General features: G+C 37.3%; 1 protein-coding gene across 8 annotated transcripts in view; it reads right to left on the bottom strand.

Annotated features, from left to right (window-relative positions):
• KCNIP4 (potassium voltage-gated channel interacting protein 4) overlaps positions 1-24,675 on the bottom strand; it is a 416,508-nt gene that overhangs the window by 82,540 nt on the left and 309,293 nt on the right. The window contains exons 1-2 of one of the 8 annotated variants that reach the window (XM_033059814.2): positions 9,531-10,218; positions 6,155-6,163 (exon numbers count right to left, since the gene is read on the bottom strand). The exons of 6 other annotated variants lie outside the window; for them this stretch is intronic. In XM_033059814.2, the coding sequence (XP_032915705.1) occupies positions 6,155-6,163; positions 9,531-9,647 (126 nt within the window). In that variant the 5' untranslated portion in view covers positions 9,648-10,218. Of the gene's footprint in view, positions 1-6,154; positions 6,164-9,530; positions 10,219-24,675 lie in introns of those variants that run through there. One more of the 8 variants, XM_033059810.2, reaches the window with a different exon arrangement.

Genomic DNA, 24,675 nt, shown 5'->3' with positions numbered 1-24,675 from the left:
TAAGGAAAAAAAACCACTTTCAAATTATTTATAATTTATTTTACAATTTTAAATCAAAATTAATTCTATTTCTTATGTGTGGGGAAATGGAATCCATTGGAAAATGCCACACTTTAATAACAAAAAAGCACCTCATTCTGAAATTAAAAATGCATTTTAATTACAAATTTGTTATATTAAAAAACTATTCACATGAGTAAAATACTGAGAAATAAGCCTGGTATTTGAAGTATTTCAAACAACTACCTAAGATATTTTTTTAATTTGCATCCTGTGAAATATGGCAAATTCCTCTACCTGCACTTAGAACACCATAATTTTAAATATATAATTATTTCCCATACATATTTCGTTGCATATATGCATAAATGCATTCTATGCACTATGTATCTCATAAAGGAGTGTATACTTCTCTACACATATATACATATGAGTTCAAACAAATGCATTATTCATAATAAACAAAGAAGAAACAGCAAGGTTTGTATTAAGAATAGGTAATACAAAGCATTTTTAACTGCAGATAGTGTATAAGACTACAACATAAGGTACTCACTCTGCTACAGTCAAAATCTTACTGCAATTTATCCGATGCTTTCTCAACAAGAAAATACATGCTATTCCTAGTAAAAAATAAAAAGTCTCGGATATTGACTAATGCAAACACCTTTCTATCTAGATCCAGTTTGATTTTTTACTTTATAACATGTCAAAATTTGAAGTCATTATCATACACCATGTTCGAGTTTCAAGCCTGGGTTTTTGACGAGAAATCTCTTGATGTCTGTCTCAATACTCATCATGTGACCTCACCACTTTAGCACTGGATGCCACTTTTTCAACCTACTAATTCTCACAACAACCTGTCAGTTAACCAGTATAATTTTCACCATTTTCTAGATTTTCTAAGATCTAAGAGGAAAGAAATCACAATGAGAGCTCCTGATTGCCAACCCAGGTGTCTATTTATACATGATTCTTTTAACTATGTAATTGAAGTTGCTGATAATTGATTCCTGTCTGACAGGGAAATAATAAAGAAACTTATAAACAATTCAAACTACAGAAGAAATACAGGGTGATGCTGACTGCAGATTAGCCAATAGTCTAAGGATATTAATCACAAGTATTGTTATAAAAAAGTAACTAGCAGTAAGTATGTCAATGTAAAGAATACCACTGCTCTACAAATTGCAGAAAGTGATATCTTTCCCCAGGAGTGTTATTTCACATCTAGTGGGATATTCTTCTGTTACTGTCTCAAAGGAAGAAATTCAGTCAATTTCCTCATAAATATAACTTTGCAAGACAAATGCTAACGTACACATTTTGCCTTAGCTCAAACATGATGTGTAAAACCCAGAACACTGTCTTGTACTGAGAAGCAAAGAAATCCAAAGTACTTACAGTGCAAGAAGGATACAGATCAAACTACTAGAACACAGGTTAAACACCTTGGCTGTATATTTCAGATGTATCTAGGGTGAAACCAGCCCCTCTGTCACTACAACTGTCTGAAGAATCGTGGCTTACTAAGGAATTCCCATTAGATCACTCAGAAATATAAAATTCAGTTTGGAGCAGGGAATGTTATATTTCCTCTCCTTGCACAGGAGTATATGCTCAAATGTAACATGATTGACATATATAGAAATATAACTTACTGAAACTCACAAGCCTTATTATTTTCCTAATTTTCTATTTTATTAATTAAAAAAAATAAAAAAAATTTGAGGCCATCCTTACTTTGCTACTTATTCATTTTGTGGTTAACCACTAAGAAAACTAGACTCTTCTTGCCCTTTCTTCTCAAGCATATTTTCTTAAATTTCTCTGTTTCCACTCTGCCACTTCAAACCCAGCAGTTTTAGTTGCAAGGAACAACCCTCCTTTGGGAGCATCACAAAACACTCACTAAACTGTTGCACTTCATTTTGGTTTGACTCATTTCTGTGATCAATATCCTTCCTTCTAATTTATGAAAGCTGTGCTGTCTAAACAAGGATTTGTTTCATGACACAACTTATTCTTTCTTGAGTAACTAGTGGAAAACTGAAAATGTTCTCAAAATAAGGGTAGATATCTTTCAGAAATAGTCAAGGTCTCTTCATCTATATATACAGTAATTTCAGGAATACAAGCCGCAGCAATTTGACAAAAATTTTGGTGGAAACCCGGAAGTGCAGCTAATAGTCGGGGGCGGCTAATATGTGAATAATTTTCTGACATTTACAACCCCAGACGTGCCAGCCAGGGTGCCGAGTCAAGCACCTGCCAGTAAAAGCCGGCATTCGGCGATTGTTACAGTGTTACTGTGTTGCCCTGGCTCCCTGCAGGCAGCACGGGGGGCGAGGAGAGAGGCAGGAGAGCTCCTTCTTCCCTCCTCTGCCGCAGCCCAGGGGAGGACGGGTGGGGGGGGCGCGCCGCCATTGCCGCGGCCTGGGGAGCCGACAGGGATAGGGCGCCGCCATTGCTGCGGCTCCGGGAGCCAACGGGGACCCCGCACAACCATTGCCGCGGCCCGGGGGGTGGGGGGGGAAGTGCGCGCCGCCATTGCCGCGTCTCGGGGAGCCGACGGGAGCCCCGCGCAGCCATTGCCGCGGCTCGGGGAGGAGGCGGGGTGCTTTGTCCGCACCCGCCGCCGGCGCCACGGGCGTGGGAACGCTCCGTCCCCGCCCGCCACCGCTGCCGTAGGAGCGGGGGAAGCTCCGTCCCTGCCTGCCACCGCGGGGCAGCGCTGACCCCGGGTGACCGAGCCCAGTGGCAGCGGCGGCCGGCCCCGAGCGGCAGCACCAGGCTGGGCCACCTGGCCCCGTCAGCAGCCCCTAGCGGGCCGAGCCTGCCCAGCCTTAGCTCAGCCAGTAAACCCCGCCCTCCCGCGGTTCTGTTACTAATTGCACGCGGGTCCTTGCTGCGAACGACAGAGCGGCTTATATTCAGGTGCGGCTTATTTATGGACAAAAACTGAAATATTTGCCAACACCCAGAGATGCGGCTTATACTCAGTGCGGCTTGTATTCGTGAATTTACTGTATATTCAAAAATCAGTCAAATGCACATATGGAATCTATCAATCAACTTACAAGCAATTATAAAATAATCAATCTGAACTATATCCTACCATTTTAACATGAAAATATATATTATTTTGCAGTAGTGTAATTTCCAGACACTGATCAGTAATGGCTTTTTTGAACCTATGTCAGACCTTCCATAGAGCTATAATTGTTTTTTTGAGATATCTTATCTGTTAAAAGCTACTTACTGTTAAAATTTGGTACACAAAGACTTCATTTGAGATTATTCCACTTTCTTCATGAAATGTACACACATGCATACACACAGGCAATCAATCTCCTACTGGCCTATTTCTAAAAGTTCACTGACTAGGCTTTGGAAGGGCACATTTCCCTTCTATGAACAGAATGGTCTCATCTGTGCTTCTTCACACTGCTCTAGTAACATGAAGCAGATACACAGAGACTGCAAAATGAGTTTTATGGCTGCTTTTGCAGTTTTTCCCCAAGGTAATTCTGTAAGTATTTTTATTATGAGCTAAAATGCATAATAGACAATAAAACTGTAGCATAATATCTCCAAAATATGTTATTATTTTTGCATTACAAGAAACAGATTCAGTTACTTTGCAAATTTTGATGTTTCAAATAGGTCTACACATAATCAGATACATAAATCACTGAGTATCTCCCGTATCTCTTAATATAAAAGGCCAAAGAATTCTGATCAAAAAATGCATCAAAAATTGAACAAATAATTTAAGATTCAAGAGACCAAAGGTGATTGCATTATTTCTAATCTACACTATTATAATTTTTTTTTTCATTCAGTTATTCTATCATTGTGTATATTCTATTTTGTTCTATGGACTGTTAGGCAATGATTATTCATGTCTGCAAATATCTTATTCCAACAGCAAGGCCTTCTAGATTCTCAACACTAAGGCACATTAGAGTAGGCAATGCTTTTCTCTCCTCACCTATACTCAGCTGACCAAGTGTAGTTATTTTTCAGAAACATATTTTGTCATGTCAAATTTTTGTCATCTTAAAATGAATTATTTTATCCAGAGCTATATTTTAAAAGCAGCCTGGACATGGAGCAGTGGCAGAGTGCACAGGGAAAATGCTTTAGCAGGGCATTCTGTGGGAAGCTCCTGGTACCCATGCTCTGAGATACAAGGTGGTTAGATGCAGACTTTGCTGCAGGTGTCAAATATATGTCACCTACTTCTATTTTGGGTGATTGTATTTATATTCTGGGAGAAAATACTGCCTTTCCTTGCAAAATAAATGGATTTTGGCCAGAAATTACCAAGACATATCTGGGTAAATAACCTCCTTAAGATGAATACTCAGAATTACAGAACCTTCAAATGATGTTCAAAAGCAACTCTACCTTTGCAAAGATGAATAAATACAAGGGGAAACTTCACTATCTGTGCATAGTCAATCTAAAATGACTACTATAATACTACAATCCATAAATAGTACTTTCTTGAAAAAAAAAATCAAGACTACAAATAGAGGATCCAATGATTGCAGGGAAGGGTTTTCCCACAACAGCATGGCCAAAAGGAGCCCTATCCAAGTTAGAAGGCAAATATCCCATATGATTCTGAACCAGAGAGGATCTGTGAACTCCTACATGAAGAGATAGGACATATGTTAGATATCCTTACAGAAATATTCCTGGTAATATTTGGAACAGCTCTTAAATATTTCTCACCATTTTTCACACAGCATCTAGATTTTTTCCAGACTGGTGTGGATCTGAAGTGACTTATTCCACAGTGATTTAGTTGATCTGGATGTTAAAATTCCCTGAAGAAGTTCATGGAAAGCAGTCAGTGTAAACATCTTCATAAACCAACAGGCCCTTCCTCAAAACTTTTACATAAATTGTCCCATTTTATTCCTATTTTGATAAAAGCTTAATTTCTCTAATTTTGACATGAAAGAATGATTTTTCCTGTTCTTTATCAATCACATTACTTTACATTTTTATGTCATTTGTGCACATTAAATTATATTTTTATTGTCATTCATATCATTAGGTCCCGGCAGAGAAACTGCTAAACTCAAAGGAAAGCGAAACAAAGTAAAAATTTCACTTTCAATATAATAATGTTAAGGTTAATCAAGACATTGCTTTCCAAACATAACCATTCTCCCAAGCCTGGAGAAGCCTACCTTTTGAGGATAGGTGAAGAGTAAACAGAACATCATCAATTACCCTGAGGCTGGGTATCAAGATGGTCACAAGTTTCAGTAAGTTTCACAGCCTGTCTTGCATCCAACATAAGATACAGAAATGTATCTATATAAATGAGCATACTGAAATTCACACCTCACTTTTTACATCTATTTGGATCAAGGTTGGATTGAAAGTAGCCACTGAATGCAGTTGCACATCTGGTCCTCTGAAATAGCTCTCTGTGCAATCTATAGATACTTCTATAGAATGACTCCTTTAGAAACCTTGACTCCAAAATGTCTGTCAAGGTTTACAAGGAGGGTTGGGTTACCCAGAACAAAGTAGTTCTGTCAATTCTTCATTGTCTGGAGAAGAAAAGAAGACAAGTAGGAGGTGGTCATTTCACCACATGTTAACTGGACATCTTTCTGAGAACAGGTGTTATAAGCAGCTGCAGAGAAAAGGCAAGGGGACAGGTACTGCAGCATGGCATCTTTTTGCCTTTCTGTTTATTGTGGAATTATGCTACATGGCACCCATTGGGCTGAGAGAAGTTATACAGGAGAGGGAGCAGCACAGGAGAGTCTGTTGGAAGCTGGACTTGTAGCACAGCTTTCAGTGGATGGAGAGGACATTCAAATTAGGATCATTCATGCCAGCCACATGCAGAGAAGGAGACAACTCCCATGCTTTTTGGTGTTCTTTTTGTTAGAAAATATGATGCAATAGAGAATTTCTCAGTAGCAGTGCACTTGAGACAATATTTTAAACCTAACTGGTTTTGCTATGCTGTAAGGGTAACTAACAACATGTTAACACAGATGGCTGCAGACAGACCTAACATCCTCTCTGTGCTTTTAAGTATCTGAACTATGAAAGAGGACACATTTTAGCAGTTTGTGTGACAGAACAGATAAATTCACTAACATGAGTTTTGGACTGGAGGTGACTTCTGTCCGTCCAGATTAGATTAGATAGAAAAAACCTGATCTTTCTGCATAGAGCAGATATATCTAAGGCAGAAAACTACCTCTATTAAAAACTGCCTCTATTTACCCCCTGAACCAATTTCCAATTTGTAGTTAAAGAAACAACTTAGTTATTTACAAAGCTGACTTTGCAGTCAAATATGTTTATTGATAACTGCAAGTGAACTGGTCTTTCCTTTTGCATCACAGTAGGAGAAACTAAGGATCAAATATTCTTACCTACCCTTGGTAGCCTATTGAGTTTAAAGACTTACAGACACCAATGAGTCCTACAAACCAAAAGACATGAGTTCATAGGATATTCACTTACCAAATATGACATTTATATTTGAATAGCATCTGAAAGATAAATAAAAGCTCTGGAGACTGTTAGAGATTAGTAAGAGTAAGAAAGGAGTAAGGGAATCTAAAATAGATTGCAACAATGGCTGATCCTGTTCAGAAACAAAAGAAAAACATTTTTGTAAGCGATGTTATATTTCAAGATACAATCAGTGCATGATGTAGGAAAAGGCACAGTGCTTGTCCTTTCAAAGACTTTGATTTATGCAGTTCTCTGATTGTTAAAAAGTTGCTCACACCTGTTTAGATAATCTCTTTGCATAGTTACTACTTGACAGTTTTTCTGGACACAGAAATGCAAAGTGAATCCTTCATTTTGCCTTCTCTCCCCTCCAAGTTTCTGGTGGATGAATTCCCTGTAAACCTGGCCCTGTTGCTTTACTGTTCTGATCCATTGCTTCAGTCTGAGCTCCCTCCTCTCCTCCCCTTCCAGCTTGAGTAACAAAACAAAAGCTTTGGAAGAAAAAGCTCCAGGCAAGGAAGTCGGAGGGAAGATAATGGTCAGTGTCAAACCACTTTCAAAGTAATGGAAGGAGAGGGAAAGGGGAGTTTCAATCTCTCCTAGTAAAAGTTGTATTGATTCAATTCTGTCCTTTTAACTGAAATAGTGAAGCCAGTTTTATCTTCATTCTGCTCTGTTTTCTGCTTATTGGAAAGTGGAGAATGGATGAAGCATAGTCCCTAGCTTGGGACACAGGATAAAATCAGGTTTCTCTCTGTCCTGCCAATTGTGGAACACTGTAATAATATAGGTTAGGCTCGATGATCCAAAGGTCTTTTCCAACCTAGTTAATTCTGTTATTCAGTTTATTCAGTAAAATTAAGCAGATTGACTGGGTTCTCTTATTTTCTCATGGAAATGAGGGCGTCACACTCTTCTTCACCATAACTGCACTAAAATCACTGGAGTTGCAGCAAGTTAGCAACTGAGGATTTATCCTTTGTCTTCTCTGCCCTGTAATAGCAAACATCAGACATGCTGTCATTTATTTCAGTGATATTTGCAGCACAAGTCAATATATCAGGGATGTTAAACATGTTAAGGAACCAGAAAGCCTAACTATGGGAACAGATTTGATTCAGCATATGATCCATGACCTGCCTGCATGTGGTAGATGTGGAGGACTCATTGCTTACTTTGGTTTCCAGATCAGCACTGGCAGTTTAAATGTGCTCCTCCATGGATATGAACAGAAAAATTTTCCTTGCATTCAGTAGGTGAACAACAAATCACTAGTTCTGAATACACTATAAAATATTCCTTAACCATTTGGGGCAGAATTCTTGTTTAATGTAGTGGTGGTACCCAAACATGGAAGAGTTGATTAGCACAGACCAGCCTCAAGGGAACTGGAAATCCCTCAAGTCACTGGAGTTACTCACACTGCAATTATAAATAAGTCAACTGTACCAAAAGTTTAATCTTTTTACATTTAGGGATTGGTTTATGTTGCTAAGTACTTTTGAGTGAAATTAATATCATGTGAGAAAATGCCATGACACTAATGGGCGGATTAGAAAAAAAGGGTGTACTTCAATTGATAGATCATCTTGAATTTCTTATTATTATTAAAATCAGAGTAATTTGTATCAGGAGGGTTTTTTTTTTAAGTGACTTAATAGAGCTGAAATCACATAAAACATTTTCCACAAACTTAACAGCAATACCAGTGAGAAATCAGGAAAAGGATCTAACTCTACAATTGCTAGAAAAAGCAATATTGCATTTCAATCTTTTTTCCCTATTTGTTACCATGTGTAATAAAGCTGAAGCTAATCCATAACCACGATGATTTTTTTACATGTCACAAATGTTACACATCCAGAATGTTGAACAACCACAAGTGAGCACTACTATGAGGGGTAAATTACCCATTGCTTAGAATTGGAAAAGTAATTACATAACCAATACATAATATAATAACAAAGCAAATATATATTCTCACCACATACAGTTTGAAATATGATTTATTTCAGTAGTGCAGTAACTATGTAAGTGCTAAAGATTTCAAATTTTATCAGCACTCTGAACAATTTTATGAGGTGATTATGTGAATCTACATCCATCAAAGATCCTATTCTATGATGAAAAGTTAATGTTTCAGAAAACTGGAGTGCTCCCCTTGGCTGTGTAATTCTGACTGAAAGCAGTTACCCAGCAAAAAGGATTGGTTTAGACTGACATGAGCAAACATAATGACAAAAGCAAGTATTTTTTGAGCAAGGGCTTCAGTGATTGAGTGGACATTTTGTGAAAATCTTGAAAAGTTGACAGTAAAAAATCTCAGTCATAACTGGCCTGAAATAGCTTATTTCTATAAAATGTGAACTCTCCCCACACTTTGTATAGAAATAAAAGTCATAATAAATTAATGCGAAGCCCTCTTTGGGAGTAGATGAAATGATATGACCCATAAAGTAGAGAGCAGACAAGATTCTGCGCAAGCAACAGGAATTTTAAAACATATATTAGTGATATATATTTTAAATACACACATTTTATGTTGGCACCTATGCCATTTTTTTAAAGATGTAGAGCAGGCTTGATCTTAAAGCTCATCTTGTAATAATAGTGTATTGCATTTATCTATGAAACAGACTTTTAAAACAGAGATACTTATACAGAAGAAAAGTAATTGCATCACAAATCAAAGAGCAAAGCATTTAGTAAACATGAACTGAACTAAAATCTATCACATTCAGTAGCACTGAACAGCTTTCAAAGGCAACTGACAGGTGTTATGTTCACTATTTTAGTCTTCTTTTAATGAACATCCTCTCACAGTTGTAAATCCATTGTAAAATATAAATCTTATGCTAGCATCTACTTCTGTTTTTAATAGCAAATCAAAAGCAACAGAAATGAACCAGGATTTTTAGTCTGTTACTTTCACTTATTTCATTTCATAGCTTTTATAGCTGATGCTCTCTATTTTAGCAGATCAGACACCAAACCTACAAACAGCACAAACTGTGAGTGATCACTTTACCTTCTGAAAAATCAATCAGTCCCAGCAAATGAAGCAGCTTCAGAGATGCAAATATAATCACAACAATACCCACTGTTTGTAGTCCCTCCGACTCCCACTCAAGAGTCAACATTCTTCCAACAGGCAAATCATTCCAGTCTTCACACCACTTTGCAATCAGAGGGAAATTGGAGGATTTTACCAAGAGTTTGCTTTGAAGAAATTTGTATAGTGGTGTAAAGCACCACTACACCAAGCAGTGGCAGTTCAGCAGCCACTCTAGCTGAGATAAAATATTAGATAAAGCCCCGCATCTCATGCTTCTCTAAGCATTGGATTTCATCAGTAGCGAGTCCTCCTAGAAGGCTGAGGTGGACCACGAACCTCTGGGTATGGCATTGTATCCGTGGAGCAGCGTTACTGGGAGCTGCTGGAGGAATATCTGTGTCGGAGCAGGAGACTTGGCTGTGTCAGAGCAAGAAGAAAAGCTCTCTGGAAACTTGCACTAGGGAGCACGCTGCTATCAGCACTCACTGCTCCAGCGCTCCCAGACCCAGACGCTGCAATTCTCCCCAGCTTCACAGCCTTTCCCCAGCTTCTCTTGGCACAATTTTTGTTAAGTTTGAGAAATGACAGTTTGCTAAAGGCAGACATCTGTTTTCACGTGCTAAATGCTGCATGTCAGAAAAGTACCGCCCTCTGCATTAGAAAGAACAATGATCAGAGAAATGCTGTCCCTTCCTCTCCTTAAGCATCACCAGAGTCTAATTAAATCTTCACTGAAAGTGAGACTAGAAATTAAAGAAATACACATCAGCATGATCAGTGCCTCCAGCTAGCAAAATATAGTGCTGTCAAGGAGACATGCACTGCCCAAATCCCTGATCCATAGCCAGGAAGAATGTATTCTTTATTGATTAAGAAACAAAACACTGCTTTTCTGCCTCAGGACATGATCCTAGAAGTGCTGAACCCCAAACTCTGATATGCATTAATGAGTATTAGGCTTTTTCCTGGGAATATCTTGCCCAGGCTACACATCAGGGGAAAAAGAATCCCAGCTGATTTATTAGACAGTCTGTATAAAACTAATTGTGCTGTGTTTATTAATGTGATCACCAAGAGGATACCCAGGGTGAAGAATGTGCTCTGAAGAATATTTATGCAGCACATGCTTAACCAATACAAGGTTATGCCTAAATGCATACCCTTGTGCCCATCCTAAAAATTTAAACAAATCTTGTCCATTGCTATAGAAGGCATAACAATAAAGTGAAGGGAAGCCTCAGAAAAAAAATATTTTAGGCAGTTTTACTAATTAAAACATATGTTCTAGCACTAAAAAGAATTACATAAATTATGCCTGGTATCAACTACTCGGGTTGCTAGGTTCTTTCGACTAGAAAAAAACTTTTGCTAACTGTCTAGAAGTTCAGGTACTTCTATTTTTGTTCAGAAAGTCATTATAATTTTAAATTAGCGTAATAAGTTGTAGCATTAACAATCAATTATTTATGGGTTGCAGGTAGAGAAAGAAAAGTGTAATCTACAATTTCTATTCAGCTTCTTTTGGTTTTCTTTGAAGGCTGTACACATTGAAGGACACTTTGAGCAGAACTTTAGAATCTACATATTTTTATTCATTCAAAGATGTATGTGTGTACTTCAGTTAATTTCAGGTTATATCTAGTCTATATAAAACCAATAATATTCTTTGATTTTACACTTCTGGGTATTAAATACTAGGATGTTGTGAGTTTGGTATTATTTACATATGCTCCCAATCTGAGTGTCAGTTCACTTCCCCATTTACCTGTAAAGCTAAACCAGTGCCTTAAAAGGAAAGTACAGTAAAAATTAATCAAATTAAATATACTATCCCACATTTGCACCTTCTAAATATGTCATTACTTTTTACCTCATAATCCATATAATTGATTGAATACATTTTCCTGTTAAGTTCCTCTGCTCTTAAAAGAGAAGCAACATTTTGTTTCCTCTTTACAATTTCTAGGTATTCCATAGGATCTTCTTCTTTTAAGGCTCTGACATGTTAATCTTGACCTCTTTCTCATCTCTGGCTTCTATTTTTGCCTTGAGGTTATTCCTACTTAGGCTTATCTTTTTTCTCAAATTTGTGTTCTTTTTCTTCAATGATGAAGTATGAACAAATGTTTGCAATACTGCAGAAACAATAATCCTAATATAATACCCCACTTTCACTATAGCATGATATATTTAATATCAATAAGTGATCTCAGGGAAACTATTAAAATGGAGAAATCTGTCATTCCACATTCTCCTTTCAGTAGGTTCAGGCTACTTTGTGTTCTTGAGCTGCCCAGCCCTGGGATCAGAGGCCCTTCTACTCCTCCACTGAAAGTGCCAACCCATTTTGTAGAAAGCCACCAGCAAGAAGTGGTCCAAGACACAGCCAAGGTTTTGTTTTCTGCTTTCACACAAGAAGAAAGGCCTGTACCTTTTAAAAAAGATGAAAGGGAGAAAGATTATGAATTTGATGAGTTTTACAGGCTAATTCTACCTGCACAGCAAATGAGTTACAGAAGAATGCTTAAATTAAAAAAAAAACCCCTCAAGCTGAGAACATACACTTGAATTAATGTAAGAGATTACTGATTTCAGAGAATACCTCCTGAAAAAAAAGAAATAGACTTTTCCTGTTTCATATAATAGTTCTCTAAGTTAGCAGAACCATACAGTGAACTTGTGAGTCACCAAGCCTTAACCCTAGAAAGTAAAGCAGCAAGGAAAAGAAAATGTGTGGAAAGAAGAAGGAAGTGATACGTGAAATCTTTCCTGCAATATGCCATGCAACAGAATAAAACATCAATGCTACTTAGAGATGTGAATTCTTCTGGAAGAAATTCAATAAAAAAATTCTATGCCCCAAAACATTTGAAAATTAAATCGATCTTGAATAAGGAAGTAATAACATTCTATTATATGTATGACAACTCTTTGTATGTTTATCCTGCTAAATTCAAACTCCACTGCAATTTCTCTCACTTCTTATTTTGTTCTACCATTTGAAAACAAATATTTATCTGACACATTCTTCTATGGTGCCTGTATTGACAGTGCAAACGAATTTTAAAAGTTGTTGAAAGAAAAGAATTTTCCCATAATGTATCCCTCCTGGATGCAAAAGGAAACACCATTTTTTACATAAAATTGAAAAAAAAAAATGAAACCATGTGATGACGTATTATAATATCCAAGCACTGCTCTGGCTTGCTCTCTTTCCGTAAATCCAGCTTTCATTTTTGACTTTGCAAGGCATTCTGCTGGTGACTGAGCAAACCATTTACATTTGTACAAACTTCCTTGTGATTCTTCACTAGGTTGCATGGAGGGGAAAAAATACTAAAATTTATTATGAAGCTATCCTACCTAAACATTGCACCCTCCACTGACCTTAAATTCTTCGCCATTAAGATTTGAAGCAGACAAGGAAGGAGATGCAGCCCTGTATGTCAGGGAGAGTCTTGGTTGTCTAGAGTTTAATGATGGTGACAATAGGGTGGAGTGGTTATGGGTGAGAATGAAGGGAAAGGCCAGGAGGGCAGATACCATGGTGGGAGTCTGCCACAGACCACCTAATCAGGATGAAGAGGCACACAAAATGGTCTGTAAGCAGCTGGGAGAAGTATCATGATTGTTAGCCCCTGTTTTCAAGGGGGATTTTAGCTTGCCAAATGTCATCTGGAAATACAGCAGCGAGCAGGCAGTCTCAAAGGTTCCTGGTGTGTGGCAGAAAACTTCCTGACACAGCTGGTGAGGAGGTTTAGGAGGGGAGATGTCCCACTTGACCTGCTCAGCAATGAGGTGCTTGCAGGCCATCTCAGGGATGGAAATTGTGAAATGGGGGCTTTCAATTCTCAGAAAACTCTGGAGGGGCCTCAGCAGAAAGGCCACCTTGGACTTCTGGACAGACACTGGCTTGGTAAGGTTGAGAGAGTCCAGTTGGAGGCAGTCCTGAAGAGCAAAGGAATGCAGGGAGGCTGAAGGGCCCTAAGGAGGCAATACTACAGTCACAGGAGTGACTACAACGCTCCCTATGTGCTGAAAGATGAGCCAGGGGAAAAGACAATTGGCCTGGTTGAGCAGAGAACTTTGGCTGGAACTCAGGACCTCTGCATAGTAACAAGTACATATTTTTCTCTCCTAAGTAAATATTCAAGAGGAACCTGTGCTGAGTGCTGTAGGAGACATGCATTACCTGGAAACACACATCCCATGAGTTTTGAACTGGACAGAGTAGATTTGTCTGTATTAGTGACATCTACAAGAATGATCCAAGTCCTAACATTTTTCCACAAACAATCCCAACTAATTATTGGCTACTCTAACCATTCTAAGTAGATTCATTTATGCCTGGAATGCAAATAATATAAAAAGGACACCTTAAATAGGACAGTGTATTATGCACTCAGTACATTTTACAACTGGTTGCTGTATGCTTGTAGAATATCATTAATTTTCCCTAGGAAGAAAAAAAAAACCACTCAGAAATATTATTTATAAAGTTTAGATATGGGAAGTTAAATTTCATTAATTTCAAAGTTGACTAAGAACAGAGAAAATTTAACAAAAAAACTCCATCTAATTTAATGCATCAAAAGAAATCACAAATGCTGAAGAATAATAACAGGAAGCTAAGAATTGAACAACTAAGGAATAAAACAATTTTAAATTCTAGAAATGCTTAAGTAATACCTAAATAAGAACTTAATTGCTAGAATATAAGTATATAAAATTTCCCTACAACTTAATATGGTTACCTAGTCCTTTCAAAATTATTGTCACACTTCTTTTATACTAATCCCAGCCACCACTAGTTTTTGCATTATATCTGTCATTGTAATTAGCACAGTAAAATGACACATATTTTCTTTTAATTCCCTTAATTCTCTGAAATAACCTTTATTTTAACGTTTACAAGAAATTTTTACTGGAAATTATAAACTTTTCTTCTTTTCAAATTTCTTCTGGCTCCTATAGAGAACCTAACTGATTCCTAATACATTGAAGTGTTTAATGTGTTTTCACTGTATTTTCTTTTTAACATCTGCTTGTAAACAGTATCAGTCTTTTCAGACTTTTCTCTTTATACTGAGAATTATTTTCATTTCTGTGCAGACATTCTGGATTTGTTGTTGTCTAATGTACAATGAGGCTGACCAAAACTGAACAGCTTTCAAGGTAAGGATGTATGACTATTCATAATTGACTTGAATTTTACTGCCTTCCTAGGTGCTAAAATCTGCACAACATTGCAATTTGTGTGTGTGTGTGTGTGTGTGTGTGTGTGTGTGTGTGTGTGTGTGTTAATTGGCTGCAAGTAATAGTTCATTAGACTCTATTTGATATTTTCCCCCAATGTATCTGAAAAGGGAAACTGCAGATGAGTTAGAAATAGAAACAAAATTTGGAAGTATTAATTAGCTGCCCTTCTTTCTGTACTTTCGTCTTCCAGAGGGACATGTTAGACAGCCAGAAGAGAATGAAATGGTCAAATAAACACAGAAAGGGCACCTACAAGCAGGTCAGATAAACGGCAAATCTTCAGCTTCTTGTTCATGGCAAATCTGAGTTTATTAGGAAAGTTATCTGGTGGATAATGAACTTAATCCTCCTATTAGCTAGCCAGTGAGAAATTCACTCACAGGCAATAAACTGCAGTTTTCTACACAGAAAAGTTTCTATCCTTGGTCTGAAGAAGAAAAACTATTTTCACTAGAAAGCATTTCAAGAACCAGGAGAAGAAATTAATTTACACATCTTTTCAAGAATTATTCTCAGGGTAAAATAATTTTAAATGTAACACTTCCTTTGTAGGTTGCTACAGCTAATCACTGAACATCATGTAACTTTCATAAAATGTTTAGAAAAATGAAGCTAATGTAGGGAATCACATTGTTCATCTCTTGAGTGCTGCAGCTGTTCAAGAGTCCAATATTGCACTAGCAGATTACTTATCCAGACAGAATTACAGGGAAAACTTTGCTAGCTAGAAGAGCAAGGTAGAGTGTAATTACACAAGATTAAATTTGTCAGGCTTCATATATCATCTTTAATATTTACACTAAGTGCCCTAGATCTTTAATGACTATAAGTGAATACAGGCTGAGAAACGAAAAAATCAACATCTGTAGAGGCAAGATAAATTTCACTGGTTTGTAATCAAGGAAGAAAACATGATATTCAAGCTTCTAAAGGTTTGGTCTCATACTCAGAAGTAAATTACGCTAATATAATACTGTAGTTATAGCTGTATAAAGGTTCTAGGCCATGGCGTGGGATTTCATTTATTTTTTTCCTCTTTTCATTCTCACCTTATGACTCTTCGCTTCCAAGCTTTTGTTCTTGCTTTGATCTATATCAAAGGACTGCTGCCATTACTGGTCTGAAAACAGGAACTGAAATGAATCCCACAAGAAAACCATTGCCAATTGTCCTCAAAACATAACACAGATATATTTATTTGTCAAAAAACCTAATTGATACAGCATGTTATACAAATATGTATAAAATACTTAATGTACAAGTGGTTTGTAAATTAAATTGAATGTCCATGGGTGCAACAGTAGCATTTTAATTTATTAAGCTTTAGTAAAGGATTACAGAGCAGCTATATGCTTCCTAAACAAGACTAAATTACATTTAGTAATAGTCAGTAATCAAATTCTGGTTTGTTTTATTGCAAAGCCCACTGGCTTGTTTGCCAAATGAAATTACCTCTAATATATGCAACTGTGTCTTCATCCTACAGACCTGGATTGGTTTGTTGGCTTTTTAAAATATTAAAACATAATTGCTGCAGCAGGAATGGAGCCTCTACCAAATCTGTAAGCACAAATATATATCTACACAGGAGAAGTGAGTACAGTGAACTACTAAGGGCCAATCACACCCAACTATTTTGTTAGCTGTAGAGATCCGCCTTCCCCTAAGATTTGCCTGTACACACAATTGTACACATTTTTTGCCTGTACAACCCTTGTCTTCATTCTTTTCATATTTGGAACAAACATGGTAATGTCTGACTTGCTGAGTTTCTTCTTTCACTAGTATTTTTGTAATTATGCATTGAAGCAAGAGGACGCCCCTGTCAAGGACTTTATTAATGCAAATAAAACCTGCTGGGAGGCCAAGCTGGTAGAAATGATGGAACAGAGTAGCAGCATTCACAGCTCCATATTAAGTCATTTTCTGTTAGCCAAATTATGACCGTATCCACTCATGCCTGCCCATACATCTAGGAAGCCATGTATTTATGGGCCATGCAGTTAGATCACCTCCGATGAGTTTCTAAAGAAAGGGAAAGTGTTTTCTGTGGTGATGAATGAGAAAATAAATGAACCATGTATACCAGTAATAAAAGCTAATATTCTAGTAACAAATAGGAATATTCATCATCCAAGCCTCCAACCCATCTATCAATTTAAAATCATCAACCTATCCTCTGCAACATCTCTGTTTCAAAACAGGTGTTTCTGGCTCTCTATGGTTCAGTGAATGGTTAGCAACTAAACCAAAGGAAAAAATAAATGTATTATTAACCACAATCATAAAAACATCACTGTGCAGCTCTTTTTCGTACTGCACCTTTCTCTGACATAAAATAACCAATGTAGAATAAATTCTCTATTTCTCTCCTTGGCTTTTCCAAAGGTGAAGCACTGTATTTCACCATAGCAACCAGAAAGTGTTATAAATGAAGGCTGAAGAACCTGACATATTTCTACATTTGATGTACTTGTTAACAAATGAGTAAATTTGTCCTGCAAAGATGAAGTATTCCATGTTTGCAGCACATTAAAGAAACCACTGTAATCCTGACTTGGGCCCTTAGCGCTATATAATTAGACTCGTATTACATATTAAATAAGCACACGTTTGACTACAGATTTGCAACATGTGGTTACCATTCTGAAGCAACATTCAGAATTAGTCCATATCACCTTGTGAGAGACTGTTAATAGTTAATGACTCTAAACTATTGAACTTTTGGAAAAAGGAGTGAAAACTCCTTTCCAGGGAAGTACCAGGACATTAACACTTAGACCTGACTGTGTTCAGCCCTTCTCATGGGACACAGCAGGCTCAGTCTTGCTGACATGACAGCTGTCATGTCTCAAGTGTTATAAACCATCAGCGACTCCCTATGTGCCCTGTGATCCACATCACACAGTACAAGACACTCCCACCCCACCCGTAGCACACATTAACCCACTAAAATTTGTGGTTTTGCAGCTTCCCCTATCCCCAGTGGATCAAGACTTGGACCATCACTTTAACCAACAGACATCAAAATTGAAACAATTTAATCTCATTCACAGATCCGTGTGTGGTAACATTTCTTTCTTTCTTTCTTTCCTTTCTTTCTTTCCTTTCTTTTCCTTCCTTTCTTTTCCTTCCTTCCTTCCTTTTCCTTCCTTCCTTTTCCTTCCTTCCTTCCTTCCTTCCTTCCTTCCTTCCTTCCTTCCTTCCTTCCTTCCTTCCTTCCTTCCTTCCTTCCTTCCTTCCTTCCTTCCTTCCTTCCTTCCTTCCTTCCTTCCTTCCTTCCTTCCTTCCTTCCTTCCTTCCTTCCTTCCTTCCTTTTTTCTTTTCCTTTCTACATTTTCTTAAATTTTAAGATTTTATATTACTAGAGATAATAATCAAAATGACTACAGAGTTGCTTTCCACTGCAGTCAAATTGTTCTAAAATAAACCCTACATACATTTATTTATAAATACATACATTCAGTTTTGTTCCACTCTAATAAATCCCACGGGCTCTATTACAAGAATCCGGGTTATCCTTGCCTTCTGTGGTGGGTTGTAACATGGACACTGAAGACTTTTTTTTTCTTCTGTGTAGGGCCTGAAATTCACCTACATATAGGTGAATCTTCATAAAGAACTTTATTCCTGATAAATGGTAGTAGTAGAAAGAAAAAGAAATGGATGAGGATAGAGGGATATACATGCATATAATCTCCACATTGAAAGGTAAAGGAGCTTTTATTTTTTATTCCCTCTTTTCAATTTTTTTAAAATTTTTATTTTCATTCAGAGCTTTCACTCTCACAATCTCAGAGGCTTCTTAAGCCTTTTAATATAAGTTAGGTATACAATATAAGTTAGGTAGAGTACTAACAGTTCAGGAAATTTAAAGCTTCTGTGAGCTGGACTACCATTATTTCACAAAAGAGAGAAAGTAAAAAAAAAAAAACTAGTGGGAAGGGGCTGAAAGACATGGTATAACTTGTTTTTCAGTACTTAACACAATGGCTCACAGTCCTATTCCAATGTAAGAATCTACAATGATATTTGAGGATCCATGGAATGCAGTGGAAATTTTTCTGCTACAGCAATTTTGCTGTTCTGGAAAACCAGAAAGCAGCTTTAGGATAAAACCAAACCTTGAAAGGAGCAATAGAGCTTACAATGACTTATCACTTAAGTAAGTGAAAGGAAGGCTGCAGATATTCCCTGAGGAATCATTAAAATGCCCAACTAAGCACAGCATCATGAGGGTCCTGTAGACGCTGAAATGAAGGAAGCAACAAAATACAGAAACATGCAATCTTGAACCTTCAACAAAACTTCAGATACCATTTGTGATTGTGTCCTGCTACAGGGATCAAAATTTTCTTTAAACTCTTTTGCAGAGTTTACCACACCTATACAATCCATGCTTATAGCTTGGACAGGCAAATATTCCATTATGTACAGTGAATTTGTGAGTCATGAGAAATTAATTTTCACATCCTTCTTGACATGTGCATGGCGAAACCCAAATTCCATAAACAAGATGCCTTCATGTCTTCCTCCTAAACAAACATGATTTGGAACTGGCTGGATTTTTAATCCATTCTCAGCCATTTTTAACGTAAAGAATATTCTGACAGTCCTTAATACTTCAGGAATTATTCCCCCCTGCCCCCATCCCCCCAGTAATCATCTGCACACCAGGCTATGAATTTTAATTATTTTAATCTCCTCTGAAGCAATTTCTGTAGCTTCCAATCACGTTGCTCTTTTCTGGACTAGTTCTAATTAGGCAAAAGAGTTATACATAAAAAGTTTAGTAACTAGTTTTTAGGTATTCAATTACTGATGAACAACATTCTATAATGACAGGCCAACCATAGCCTTAGCATTTCGTTAACAACCTCTTCTCATGAAAGTAATATGGATTATTTAAAAACATTATGTCTTGTTCATCCCTTAAAAGCAAATATACTTGAGCATCCCTTCACTTTCAGAAGCTGGAAGAAATTTCAGTTGAGGTACCCCAGGAATGTGGCCAGACCTCAGTCCATCCCCTCACTGCAACTGGTGTTAGTTTTGGGTAATGTACATTCTCTAACTTATTCTTTGCTAATAGGACAGTGACACATGCTGTCTTTCACTGAAGCACACTGACAATTATTAGGCTGTTCTGAGGCTGCTTGAACAGGTCTGAGAGTTTGTTGCCATGTCCCTAGCATGTTGTCACTTCTGCGCTTGCTTAGGTGCTTATCTGATACTGTGTGGGCTTTCAAGGATAATCTGAAATCAGACTAAACACAACTTGACCAAAAAACCCCCAAACAAACAGAAATCAGAGCTTTTGGCCTCAAAATACCTTGCAAGCAGTGCTCATTTCCCTTTTGGGTGTTGGTCTCATGGCTGTAGCCTAAGACTGGCAGTGGTGTGCAGGCTCAGGAGGACAAAAGCCAGATTCTAATGGTGACAGATCATGCAAGTAAGGAAACGAATCCTGCGTGGGTTTTAAGTGACATAATCGGCACAAAGATATTACAAGAAGTAGTCAAAACTTGCTGTCATACCAGATATGTGCATAGAGATGCAGCAGTCAAGCAGCAACAGCTATTCTGACTGTGTGGGATTCAGTGAGACGCACAGCCCCTGAGCTCACAGGCAGCAGCAAAACCGCACAGTGCAGTCCAACTCTAGATGTTCAATGCAGTTTATGATTCATTCTGATTTACACTTCTTAACATAAGTGTACAGGATATGCTCACAGAACTAGTACCTCTGAAAGATATTCCTTAGATTTTCTGATCGGGATCCCAGCTGAAGGAATAAGTTCATTTTATATTATATGGTATTCAGCCAACTGGTAATTCCCTTGGTGGATTCAAGTCTAGTACATTTTTCTTTCCATACCAAAAAAGATATGTGAGGCTCTGAGCCACAAACCAACAGAATGCAGTGGCTGTCTTGCTCCCTCACTGCCAGAAGATTGTTTTCTTTCACTTTTAATTGTTTGGGGGAAAGGGAATGCAACTGCAATAAAGGTTAAGCAACACTTGCTGCCTTATTTGTTGAACTGAGATTCTCTTTTAGCAGAGTGAGGGAATTACTGATCCCCAAAGAAGTTTCTCAGTGGTATTAAGTTAAGAACTATAAATCTTTTTATTGTAGGTGGAGAAGAAAAGTTAAAATACTTAAACAGTTTGGATAAATACAGTAATTTCTCCCCATCCCAAGCCCCACTATGTAATAGACTTATTGAAAGACATTCTCGATGGATAATTAAGTCCAAAAAAAAATATTCCTCAAGATTTTTCTCAAAAAAATTCCTCAATAATTCAAGATTTTTTTTTTCCCAAGGCACCTGAATGAGGTAAGGAATAAAAAGATGGGATGACAAAAAACCAAGGTTGTTTTTATGTTCTTCAGGAACATAGAGTAGCAAAAGACCACTTGAAAAAAGCAAAACATAGAAGTAAAGGAACAGTCACAACAACCTCAGCCTCTCTGCAAGGGTCTATCTCTAGTGAAAACAAAATTAACATACTATAGGCATGAAGTAGTGGTGCTCAGGTCACTTCTGCATTTCTAAGCTTCCTGCTGGTTAAATCAGTATATTTCAGAATATGCCTCTTGTTGACAAGCAGTGAGAGTGAGTAGAAAGCCTCAGACCAAATTTGACAGGATAGCAAATTTTATTCCACTTATGGAAAAGGGTCACAGAGACCCTCAAGAATGCTAGATCCAGCTGTCAGACCCCAGCTGCATCCCTACCACAGTCCTAATGATCTGATCTCTGCAATACAGCCTTCCTGGAGCAAAGGAAGAAAAGGCAGGAACCTCCACACATGAATATCTAATGCTTTTAGAGTTATCTGTGGCATTTTACAGCAACAGTTGTTTTCAAAGAATACATATATTTAAATGAGACACATGGTTGCAGGCATAGTTGCACAATTCTCTATGAAGTAATTCTTGGCCTGTGACCCCAGTGATTTGACACAATATACTCTTTTTAGTTCAAATTTGACCACACCTTGGGTGACAGTTTAACTTTCACCTTATTGTTTTCATTTTGTGTCCTGAGCTATCAACTGCCCAGCGGCAAAATAAATGCTGAAAATAACCTTTCCTCCAGAATGATGACCTGATGTATAAAATGACATAAAAACACCAGTAAGAGAACAATTACTATTAAGAAAAGCTTTTCAAGGTTGTGTGCATTATTTTTAAAGGAGAGTTTGTCTTTGGAATTTCTTGGTTCGCATCTGGAGGGTTTTTAGTTGTTTATCCATTTCTCACTCTGTACAATTTAAACAACATTTCTGTGCAAGTGTTTGAATTTTAACACATAGGAAAGTCAACCTTTAAACCGACACTGTTCCTATATGTAAATACAGCATGTAATATACTTTGGAAAGCTCAAGTACTGCATATGCCAACATATATCAATCCTTATCTGATGTAGTTCAGAAGTAAAGTCATTGAGCGCCCCTATTAGATACAGGATTTTTGTATCTTTACTAGTTATTTTCTTAAATTCAGCCTTTTACCCTTGGGTAAAATTGCTAATATCCTTAAAACATAACACTGCAATCTAGTATTGGAATTTAAATGTTTAAAATCATTATCTCTAGGACTATGAACAAAAGAAAGTTGGTTTAGATTTGGTTTTTGCTGAAGAAAAACAGCAAAAAAAAGGTTAAAAGACTGCTAAGTCTGTAAGACTCAAGACTGAAAAAACCTCAAACTACTAATGAATCATAAATATTTAGCCTGTTTACACAAGCATCAACTACATAACCTTTATACACACTTTGCATTTTTAATGTTGTCCTTCAACCAAAAACCTCTTGGATATTTAGAGGCACTATTTTATTTCATCAGTGAAAGTGCATATTATGGATGTAGACTAACAGTAGGTAAATACATCCCTGGTATCTAAATTCTATCTTAATAGAGTCAGGAAGAGCATGTAAAAATAAAAATGCATCCAGCTATGCCAGCATATATGTTTTTAAAACTTCTAAAATAAACTGATTGGATCACAATACGATAGCAAACAAACACTTAGGAGAGCAAACAGGAAAACTGGAAAAAGCAGGTTTCAAGGTGGATGCTTAGAAAATATCAGGTCCTAAATGTGGTGCTTCTGATGTCTTTGTCAAGTGTCTACCCCAGACCAGGAATTTAAGCTGCCTGTGCTCAAGGTCAGGTTTCTGGGGAATGAGAACCACTAGAGAAACTGTGACTCCTCATGAGGATGTTTAAGACCTGGAAGAAATCACAGTCTTTCTCTCAGCAGTTGCATTCACATGGACACAGGTGCTCTTGCTCCCATTTGAGGCTACATTGTAAGTAAAAAAACCAAAACCCATCTTCTGCAAAAAGTTTACACACAGAGTAGAAGAAAATATATTCTACTTCATAATAACCTTTAATATAGAAACAAATATGTCACAAATGTTTGAGAAGGAAGATCTAAGCCCTATTATCCAACAACTATGCTTACAAGATGAACACATGAACACAAAATACTTGAACACAACTAGCAGTCTGTTTGTACATACTGTAACAGACAGAAGCTAACAAATACACTTTTTGTTTTTGGAATGCTGGTCAACTGCAGAATAAACACCAAAGATTTATATTGCTACTGCACTGCAATATCTCGGGAACTCAGGTCCATAAAATATTACACCACTTTCATCAGTCTGCCATCTTTTATCTATTGTTTTCTTTTCCTTCAGAACTAAGAACAGCCTTTTCCACACAGCTGCAATCATTCCAGTTGTGCCTCCAGGACTCTGTAAGAGTTACTATCTACATCTGTTAAATCTTTTTTTATTTTCCCCCAAGTTGCAAATGAATAGCAAATTCCAGTGTTTCTAAATTTAATGGCACAGATACCTTCATAGTGTTTGCTGTTTCTTCCTTCTACCACCACTTTTTAAATCTGTTTGCAGATCACAATCCCCCCCAATAAAAGTTTTTCTATGCTAATAGTTAAAAACAGTTTGGTTTCCAATTCCGTACATTTATAGACACATCAGACACCACTGCTGACACATCAGTGGTTTTACTTGTACTTTTTTTATTCTATTGTTCAGTTCTGTTGGATAGCAAAATAAAAATGATTATGCTCTACAATGTGGTACTGCAGCAAAGTAAAAGAAAAACAGCTTGAAGTAGTCTAGCTGAAAAACCTCCATAGGACTAGCTCAAACCAATGAATATCATGCAATTTTGTAATATTTGGTGATCCTACTTTTATTTTTAAAAACAGTAATTGTGTTCACCCTCTGGAGTATAACTAAAGTAAGTATAACTAAAAGCTACATATAACTGAAGCACATCCCTCCATGTTCAATAGCCTCTTCCTCATCTGTCAGTAGCTGCAGTGATGGACAGCTGACAATTTAAAATAGGAGCCCTTCTTAGTTACCACAGTTACTAACTTTTGCCTCTAGACAATTAGCTTACAAATCCCCCAAATGTAATAAAATTCTTAAAATATTTGTGTACATTTTGGATCACATATACATTCAACACTGGGTCAACAGTGTTTACTAGCACTGCAGAGGTGAGGGCAAACAAGTCTTTGGTGGAACTCAGGATCCACCATTACAAATAAAGTTAATGTCCTGACCCCATTATTCTCTTCCAGTAATGTGCTCCTATTCTTCTTCAGAATAAACTCTGACTCCAGAATGTACCATCTGCCAGTGTGGACAAGTATTGACCCTCCTATAACATAAAGCCTGTTTTTTTCTTAAGGTGTCTTTGCAACAAATAAAAATCAATCTGGCTAAAAAGACGAACAAATTCCTGCTAGTTTCTCAGCCATGTTTTATCTGTCACTGTCTTGGCTGGTGTTCATAGCTCTGCAC

Source organism: Catharus ustulatus, chromosome 5, assembly GCF_009819885.2.
Source record: "Catharus ustulatus isolate bCatUst1 chromosome 5, bCatUst1.pri.v2, whole genome shotgun sequence".
Lineage (NCBI taxonomy): Eukaryota > Metazoa > Chordata > Aves > Passeriformes > Turdidae > Catharus > Catharus ustulatus.
Note: the sequence above shows the minus strand (reverse complement) of the source record. Positions and strands in the feature narration are given on the sequence as shown.